At 46.6% G+C, this 10049-nt stretch overlaps 1 protein-coding gene across 1 annotated transcript; it reads right to left on the reverse strand.

The window, feature by feature from the left end:
* Positions 1 to 4804: 4804 nt before the first annotated feature.
* CXCR4 (C-X-C motif chemokine receptor 4) lies at positions 4805 to 6020 on the reverse strand (the record flags this gene model as incomplete). Its single annotated transcript, XM_084229539.1, has 1 exon — positions 4805 to 6020. One exon carries the CDS (start codon positions 6018 to 6020, stop codon positions 4944 to 4946), a length of 1077 nt encoding a protein of 358 aa, XP_084085665.1. The 3' UTR covers positions 4805 to 4943.
* Positions 6021 to 10049: the final 4029 nt, after the last annotated feature.

Genomic DNA, 10049 nt, shown 5'->3' on the forward strand with positions numbered 1-10049 from the left:
TATATAGCTATTATGAAGATAAATGATTGTGGTACCTTGGCTTGTAGGAAACCCTTAAGATGAATGGTAGCTGTTTGTGTTATCACACAGGACTCAATCCAGAAAAGATAGACAAGTTTGAACTCAATCAAACTTGAGGATATGCCCTAGAACTTTGTGATTCTGTTTTAATGCCATTTACAGTATGCATAGTGGAAAGCACACAGCCCTTTTATTTGTAGGTTAACTTTTTTGGCTGCATTTTTTCCTGAAAATGGAGATAGCAGTATCCTAGTGATGGGGCTCTTGTAAGGATCACATGTATGAATGTGCCTGGAATTTAGTGAGCTCTCAATAAATATTACTTTTCTTCTGACAGAGTCAAATATGAGGAAGTAATTCCCTTTAATTAAGAGTGTTGATGAGCTGGGTTCTAGTTAATTGAACTGTAATATGTAAATCAACTTAATCATGGACTGGCTCTGCCAGATAAACACCCAGCACCTGGTATGGTTTGGTTGAGCACCTTTATTTGTTTGATTTTGAAAAACCCTTTCCCCTTCTGTAGCTTCTTCACATTATGGATCCCTTAACCCATTCTGCAAGCAGTTTGCATTTTCAGTTGAAGGAAAAATTTTCCAGAAAACTTTAGACAATTTTAATTGTTGGTCTTAATAGGGTTGATTTAAGTGAATCCAAGTCAGTTGCAGACAATGGAACAATGGGCTGGTACCTCATCACTCCTTGTTTATTTTTTAAATAAAAGGGGGAAAATGGGAAGTGTTCCAAATTGAGTCACAGGCAGTGGTGAGGATAAATGAGTAAACATTGTGGTCTTTATAGAGACAGATACTGGGTGGGAACTAGAGAATCCTCAGCAGTCACCGTTGACCATTTATTTCCCTTAATGGGATGTCTTCCTGGCATGGCATGATAGAAGAAAATAAACAGGAAGATGTGTTCATAACAACAAAGTAACATGGAAATAAGAGTGGAAGAGAGTTGTGTGAGTTGAGTAAGGTGGGAGGGAGTAAGCACTCATTGAAATGAGGGAGACCTAGTAAAAGAAGCCAAAGGGAGAACATTGGAATCCTGTGCAATGATAATTTTATGTTATTTTGTGGAATTATGTTGGTTGGGTGCATCTCTAGCTTAGTAATTCTTATTATCCCATTGACCTTTACCTTAAAAAAGTGTTCTCAGTCTTAAGCACTGTAGACACTTTGGGCTAGATAATGATTGTGGGGGCCTGCCCTGTGCATTGGAGAATGTTTAGCCACATCCCTGGCCTCTACCTACCCACCTATCCACCCCAGTATGATAATTCAGGTGTTTTCAAGATCTTACCAAAATTACCCCTGTTGAGAACCACTGCTTTGAAAGGGTTTATTTCATCTCTTGAGGTTGCCTGAGGCAATAACATCCCTCTTAGGTTGTGCTTATGGGATGCTCGTAACTCCGGCCCCTTTTAGATTTCTCCAATATAGACTGGCTAAAACACATTGGCAGCTAAGTGGAGACTTCCTCAAAGCAAGCTAGCTAAATCCCTGTGACGCTGGCTTGCAATGCCACATTTCTAAGTGTTGCTGGAATTCCTGGATTATTTTCTAAGGTAATGTGAATTTTGTCTTCAGTGGTCCTTGCCCCTCCTAAATGATTACTACATGGGAATAATGACAATGCAGTTCTGTGTGTGTTGTCTTTATTTAACATCTGACAATAAGTAAGGAGGACGTCACAGATAAATTATTAAATAAAGCATAGGGCCTCCCTACTGGTCTAAGGGTTAAGTCTCAGCGCTATCACCTCAACGGCCTGAGTTCAATCCCTGGCCAGGGAGCTAACCCAAACATGGCACAGCAGATCTCTCTTGTCTCTCCCGCTGCTCCCCTCAGCAGTGTATTTCAGTAGATCTACCAGCTTTGCTCCCCACTCTCTCTGGGGAATCCTCTCATCCTCTGCAACGCTGGTCTACACCCTAGTTCTTCTAGGCAAAAATAAATGAATAAAAGCTTAAAAAAAAAAAAAAACCACCTGAAAGTTATTCTCTCAAAAGAGTGTCCCAGAATTATTATTTTAATATAGGCATAACCACAAAGGATCTGAGATGCCCATATTGGGGGGAGGTGAATTGCTAAGTGATATTTTAGGAAAACAAAGACTTGGCAAGAAAAAAACATCCACTTTCCTCTTTGGTTACAGCCTTTTTTTTTTTTTTTCAATTTATTTTATTTATGCATACAAGAGCTAGGGTATAGGCCAGAGGTGTGGGGGAGGTGGGTGAGAGGATTCACCAGAGACAGGGTGGGGAGCAGAACAGGTGGATTGACTGAATTACACTGCTGAGGGGAGCAGTGGGTGAGACAGGAGAGGTCTGCTGTGCCATGTGGGTTAGCTCTCTGGCTGGGGATCTAACAAGTGCTGCAGATAGCTTCATAGTGCTGAGAACCCCTTGTGCCACCAGAGAGGCCCCCAGTTACAGCCTTAATGTTATTAATAACTCAGATGTCTCATTTATGCCATTATTGGTAACGTGCATATAATTTAAATGTTTTAGCTTTCATTATACAACTGGGTCTACATTACTGACCTTTAAGGGCTCCATTCATAAGGGATGAGGAGAGGGAACAATCAGCTACTTCATGCAGGGGCAGGCCAGCCGAGTGGGTTTCCCAGCATTGTCAGACAAACCACGACACAGGGAACACTTCTGAGGCATTTGGAACAAGGCAGGGTCGGGACAGAGAATGATGAGGGGGAGCTTTGGGGTAGGGAGAGAGCCAAGGCTTTTTTTTTCTTTTGAAAAAGATATCCCATCTTTGTTCCAAGGGAGAATGAAATATGCATTAAGACACTGACACTGGGAATTTTGTTTCGGCTCAGTTCCTTTTGTTGTGACTCCAGGGCAGTGGAGAGGAATTTGGGGTGATGAGGTATCAAGCCAAGATGAGAAAGAAAAGGAATTCCTTGCAAGGATTTCTTCTATTGTCTCCTTAAGAATAAATATTTATAGAGAAAGTTCAAGTGAAGTCTTTTTACAATGGTCATGGCTTTAAGACTAAGCCTTTGAGAGAGTATGTGTAAAACTATGCTTAAATGAAGGGTGATCCAATTAGGTTTCCCAGAGAAAACCAAGAAACCTCAAGATAATTTCCTATCTAAAATCTAATTTTGTTCTCAAGTGGAATAGGAATACCACTCTGAATTATACCAGATCCATAGACTGCAGCAAAAATGTACAGCCAAATTGGATTCTATTTTAAGTAATTAAGTTATTTCCCTTCACAGGATCTATAATTTGCCTTCAACAAATGTGATTTGCTTCAGAAAGATAAGACATTGCAATTTTTCCTCCAAAATGGATTTTCTGTGCCAGAAACAATTACGAAAAGTAGACCAAATATTGCCTTAATTATATCCTAGTTATTATTTTTTGAGTGCATGCCTAGAGTGCCTTGTTTCGTGTTCAAAAGTGAGATGGGTATGGTGGTTACTATAGTTTAGAAATTATCTTTAAATGGAGACCGGAGCTGAAATTTACTCAAGTCTGGGGCTTGCACAATGGTAGTGTCAGCAGCAATGGGTGATGTTAAGTAAGAGTCCAAAATCTTGTGCAAAATATGGGTAATGGGGAGCTTGCTTCAGTGAACCTTTCTTTTATGCTCTAAAGGCACCAATTTAACTTTTATCTGCTTGGCTGAGCCCTTGAGGTGCAAGGTATTGCAATAGATTGTGTTGAGATTTGCATGGGAGATATTGCAAGAGGGGTATTTTTGTCATGGTTAACTTTATGAAGAAAACATTCACTTTTGGCTTATTTTCAATAACAGTTCATTTGACTTATGACCAGGTGTTCTTTCTGGGGGACCATAATGGGTAATGGTTAAGAGCAAGGGCTGAAATAATGAATGGAAACAACTCTTGGTATGTCCCCTTGAAAGTCCAAGTTGTGGAATGTCTCTGAATGAAAATGCAGTAATGATACTTACATTGAGATGATTACATGAGAAAAGCACCTAATGCCTGGCATAGTATGGACCAGGATTACACAAGGAAATAGTAGTAATAAAATCTAGAACATGGTATTGCATACTTCTTATTCTTAACACACTTTCATCCTTCAGGATGATTACCTTTTCATAGCAAGAGGTACTGGGGCTGGACATTTCTAAACTTCTGTGAGTTGAAAATGAGTATGATTTCAGATTTTGAAGTCACATTACCTGGTTTGAAATACTGGCTGTGCCACATGCTTTGGACCAAGTCACTTAGGCATTGTGGGGCTTGGTTTCCTGCTCTAAGAACGGTTAAATAAACAGACCCAGAGCCTAGCAGTGTGGTGTAAGGGTTAAGGTAAAACATTCTGAGTATATAGCCTATGACAGATACCTGACATGCCAACAGAAACCAGAACATAACAGTAAGTTAAGTTTATCATGTACTTTTATTAACAACTAAATACAAGACTGTACATTACAGGTGCTGAAATCAACCCACCCATGAAAAAACAACAACCCAGCATTTCTATCACTTCAGGCTTTGGTTATAAGTGCCATCTCCTAGGGCGAAAATCAGATAGCGTAACCAATTTTAGAACAGGAAAAAGAAAAACCGTTCCATGAAATGGAGAGACTATTAATTCACAAACAGCAGAGGGTCATTTCTAGCCTTAAGTAATTGCTACATACTCTGGAATGTTTGGTTCTCTTTTCTACAATCCTATTATCAAACATATAGCAACTAAGAACTTGGCCACAGGTCCTGCCTAGACACTCTTCAATATGAAACAATATTTATATAAATAAATCAATTAAACCTCACAAAACTAAAAAACTAAAAAAATAAAAAACAAACACAAGAAAAAAATGCAACAGTCAATAAAAACTGTACAGTATTGGTCAGTCTTTTATATCCGAAAAAAAAAGTGTAACTTAAAAAGTTTTTTTAAGTCTTTTATATCAGTGTTAGCTGGAATGAAAACTTGAAGATTCAGACTCAGTTGAAACAGAAGAGTGTCCACCCCGCTTTCCCTTGGAGAGGATCTTGAGGCTGGACCCTCTGCTCACAGAGGTGAGTGCATGCTGGGCAGACGTTTTAAATTTGGCGCCCAGGAAGGCGTACAGAATGGGATTCAGGCAACAGTGGAAAAAGGCTAGGGCTTCAGTGATGGAAATCCACTTGTGCACAGTGTTCTGAAATTCACATCCTTGATTGATGATTTCCAGCAGGATGAAGGAGTCGATGCTGAGCCCAATGTAGTAGGGCAGCCAGCAGGCGAAGAAAGCCAGGATGAGGATAACTGTGGTCTTGAGGGCCTTACGCTTCTGATAGCCTTTGGAGTGTGATAGCTTGGATATGATAATGCAATAGCAGGACAGGATGACAATACCAGGCAGTATAAGGCCAACGACGATGTGCTGAAACTGAAAGACCACCACCCACAAGTCATTGGGGTAGAAACGGTCACAGACATATTTGTTTTCCGCTTCCTCGATGTTGGCAAAGATGAGGTCAGGAATAGTCAACAGGAGAGCAGGAATCCAGACACCAACATAGACCACTTTTTCAGCCAACAGTTTCCTTGGCCTCTGACTGTTGGTGGCATGGACAATGGCCAGGTACCGGTCCAGACTGATGAAGGCCAAGATGAGGACACTGCTGTAGAGGTTGACTGTGTAAATGACATGGACTGCTTTGCATAGGAACTTCCCAAAGTACCAATTTGCCACAGCATCAACTGCCCAGAAGGGAAGTGTGAGGACAAACAGGAGGTCAGCCACGGACAGGTGCAGCCTGTACTTGTCTGTCATGCTTCTCAGTTTCTTCTGATAGCCCATGACCAGGATGACCAATCCATTGCCTATTACGCCAGTCAAGAAGATGATGGAGTAGACAGTGGGCAGAAAGATACGGTTGAAATGCGCATTTTCATCTCGGAAACAGGGTTCCTTCATGGAGTCATAGTCACCAGAACCCCCCAAGTCTTCCTCGGTGTAGTTATCTGAAGAATATATCTGCAAAAAAGGCAAGAGAACAGACATTCACTTTCAAGTTCTGCTTGCATTACTTGTATTACTAAAGTTTAAAAAAAAGTTTGTCCTATTTAAAAAAAAAGTATAAAACCCAATTCAGCTCCCCCCTTTCCAGGAAATTCTGCCACCGAAGTGGGCGGTGGGGGAGAGGGCACAAGAGAATTATGGAATCCCACAACCCTCCTTTCTCGACTTTCCCCATAGCCACTTCATTATATCCCTCTTTGGTAGAGCCAATTACAAAATTCTTTGTTTGGAACAAAAGGGCGCCGAGATTCTGAAGGTTTCAAACGTCTCGCTAACTTCAGCCCCGCCCACTAGAGGGAAGAAAAAATAACCCTAAGGAGAAGGGAAAAAAAAAAAAAACAAACCCAAAACACAAAGAGGCCACTCCTAGGTGGCGGGGCGGGCGGGGCGGGCGGGGCGGGGCGGGGCGGGGCGGGAGGTGGGGGGGGGAGGTAAAAGAGGGGGGTAGACTCTCATTCTGAGGAGGTGGGTTTAACTTTCAGCGTGAAGATTCGCGAGGACAGAGGAGAGGGGAGAAGGAACACCCGCGAGGGGTTCCAAAGACTCCCTCTCCTAACGCACTGTTTCCCCCACGCTTTTCCAAACAAAAACTGTTCTGCGCAACAAGCAACCTGTAGTGGGGAAGGAGAACGCGGCCATAAAGTGAAGTCCTTTGGTACTGGGGGTACTGGGCTGGGGTGTCAGAGGTGGGCACCCTCTCCCTCCGGTTGGCGCTCCTTAGGGGCGTGGGTTTCTTGCCAAATCCGTGCGCTTCACGCATTTGGGACGTTAGGGAACGCAACATTTTCCTGGGAGGGGAAGGTCACGGGGTACGCACCCGTGGTCCTCACCCCAAGTTTCATTTCCTCACTCTCCCGGCTCGCTTCCCATCCCGCCCCTGATCCAGTAAGATGGGGTGGCGGGCTGCGGCAGGCCTCCAGGCGCAGCGCGCGCCGGGGGTCGGGCGGTGGCGTCGCGCCTCGCTCAACCTCTGCACACCACGCCCACCTCCGGCAGCCAGCGGCTCGCGGTTCGGGCCCCGCGGCAAGCCGGCCTCTGTACCGCAGGGTGCAGGGGAAAGATTGGGCGGCTCCTCGCGTGCGCCTTTGAATTGCGCGCCGCTGGGGGAAAGGGTTTCAAGAGGCTCCAGGAAACCACCGACGGTTTAACGGCGCAATTGGGCTCGGCGAGAGCCCAACGGTCTCCTCACTTGCACCTGCCAGTCGGTGCCGCGGCGTCCCGCGGCCAGGTGCTGTCCTACCCACTGAATCCGCACCCAGCCCCCTGCTGCGCAACCTTGGGCTGCTGCTGCGCGGTTCCTGCCTATCCTCCTTAGACCTCAGCATCACCCCAAACTTCAGAACCCGGGGGCCTACTCCCCGCCCTTCCGAGGTCGTGCGTCTCCTCCCTTATCCCCAAAGCGCGCGCGCTGCTCTCAGCGACCACCCGGCTACCTCCAAGGCTCACACCACTCAGGCGAGCCGCACCGCTAGTTTACCCATCTTTCCCGCCCGCTGCTGTGTCCGAGCACAGGCACAGCTCCGCGGGTCGCGCGCGCAACTTAGCGAACCTGAGCACCACTGCAAGGATGGTCCCCAGGTGCCTTTGCTCGAAGTCAACCAGGGGACAGTCTCCCGCCGGGCACTCAGCCCCGGCGTGCTGCCCTCCACCTTTAAGTTCAGATATTGGAATTCGCCCCAAAGAAACTCCCGCCCCCGGTCCTAAGAGAACCGCCGTCTGAGTCCCGGGGCAGCGCGCACGCCTTCTCTGCACTTGTGCACAGAATGTTCTCATGTTTGCAAACAGCCTGCAAGCCCGACGCGCGCCACGACTCAAGGGGGAGACAGTTCATAAAGCCACCGAAACGGTCGCCCCAATCTTTTTCGCCTCTGCTTTCAGAGGAAAAAAAAAAAAAAAAGGATTCCAACCCACACCCCTCCTCACGTCCGTTCCAAGGAGCCAGCGCACGAAAACTCCTTCCCAAGCCCCTTCTCCAGGGCGCGGCACATTCAAGGGTCCGGTCGCGTCCAAAGACTCGGAGGGGCTGCGCTGCTAAATTCAGGTGTTTGTATGTTTAAGAAAAAGCAGGTTGAAAATGGACTTACACGGAACCCGTCCATGGTAAACTCTTGCTCTCCAGCCACGGTGGCTTCCCGAGCACCCAAGTCCAAGTGGTCACTTTGCTACCTGCTGCCGCAACCAACAGACTGAAGTTTTCGGCCCAAGCAGTACTTTTATAAAAACAGGATCGTCGCGTGACGCATGCGCCGCGCGAAAGGGCGGGCGGGGCCGGGAGGAGGAAGGCAGGGCGGGTGGGGTGGCAGGGTGGGCTGGGGGGAGGGGGCAGACTGGCGGGCGCGCGGGAGTGACAAGGCATAAGCACCAGCGGCCCCTGGGGTAAGCCCGGGGAGCTCCTGTGCGGCTGCTGTTTGCTTGGGGTATCCCGTGAGTCTCCAGCTGGGGAGGGCATCCCAGAGCCTCTCCCCAACTTAAGAAAGCAGCCTTGCACCGGAGGGAGATGGGAACTGCCGGCGACCGGCGCGTCCCCATATGGCGCTTCCATCCTCGCTCAAGTGGATGGAATTCCAGACCCGGGAATGTCAAATGGAGACCCCAAGGCCCAGAAATGGGAGGTGACCTTTCCGAGGAACACAACCAGCAGGCGGCAATACTGGGAGTGGGTCCAGTATCTGACATCTACTTACTCCCTGTTCTTCTAGCACAGGCAGCCCATGCAAAACATAAAGTAAATATCCCTTCTTCAGAGCTCAACTCTATTGATTCATGCACATCCACAGCAGTGGTACCAGGGTCAGTCATAGACGATCAGGAAACACGTTGTGAAGGAAAGATGATTTGCCATAATTCTGGAGACTGTGCTGGAAAAGTATGACACATTCGAGAACAGTGCTTTTTAAAAAATAATGAAAAGTGTGGCTTTATAAGAGATTTAACCAATACTACTTTCTTCTTCTTTTTTTTTGGGTCACATCACGAGTTACTTTCACCGAACCACTCACTCATTCTCACAACACCCCGCGTGTGTTACCATTACAGAAAAGCATTGAGTCACAGATATTAACTGAGGGCCGGCTGAACGCCAGGCACGATTCTAGGCGCTGAGGATACAGTGGTGAACCAGACAACAAGCTCTCCACGCTGGAGAACAGGCAGCAGGTACACGGATGAAATGCCAGGGTGCCCGGGGATTCCAAGTCGGGCTTGAACCCAAAAATTCGGGCCTTACATCCGGTGTCTTCCATTATTCAATACGGAGCACAAGCATTAGCACAGACAAGAAATTAGGTACAAGAGCTGGGCGTGGTGCAGATGAGGGCAGCCTGCGTTTAAGAAGAGTTTGCTTCGCGCGCCTAAACTGTGCTTTCCAGTCTCGCGCCACTTCCCGCCCGCGCAGGGCTGGGTGGGGCGCCTGGGGAGTGCTGGGCGGGGCGGGGCGCAGCAATAGTGAGACCGCAGGTTTAGTCAATAAGGGACCGAGGTGTGAGCCGGCGCCCGCAAGAGTAACGATTTGTGTTGCCGCACTTATCCCAGACGCCCGGTACCTCGGGACACTCCCCAGAAGAGGACTTGTACGCCTTTCTTCCAGATAAAACACTTTAGTCTGGAGGTGTTCCCGAGGTAGTCCGGAGTCTGGGAACCTTTTCTTTACAGCGCATAATTTCCCTCTTTTGTTTGGGTCTCCTTCGGTCAAGTTTGTCCTCATCTACTGAAAGCTGATATTGGGATCAGTAAATGGGATTCTTAGAAACTGACGATTTAGGACATGCTAATCACTAGACAGAATCAGTCGTAATATCCTATTATGTGGGATTTTAGAAAACTTCAAAAATACTTTTACTTTTATTCAATCATTAAGCCGGATCTTCACATTTTCGTAAGGTAGGTGGAACAGGCATCCTATTCGTTAAAGGACCAAAATTTTTAGACTAGTTACATGCCTTGTCTTTCAGGAAGCTTGCGTGGCAGATCAAAATGTTTTGACCCAGAATATCAGCTGCATTGTTCCTCAAA

The sequence above is a fragment of the Talpa europaea genome (genome assembly GCF_964194135.1).
Source record: "Talpa europaea genome assembly, chromosome: 1".
NCBI classification, from domain to species: Eukaryota; Metazoa; Chordata; class Mammalia; order Eulipotyphla; family Talpidae; genus Talpa; species Talpa europaea.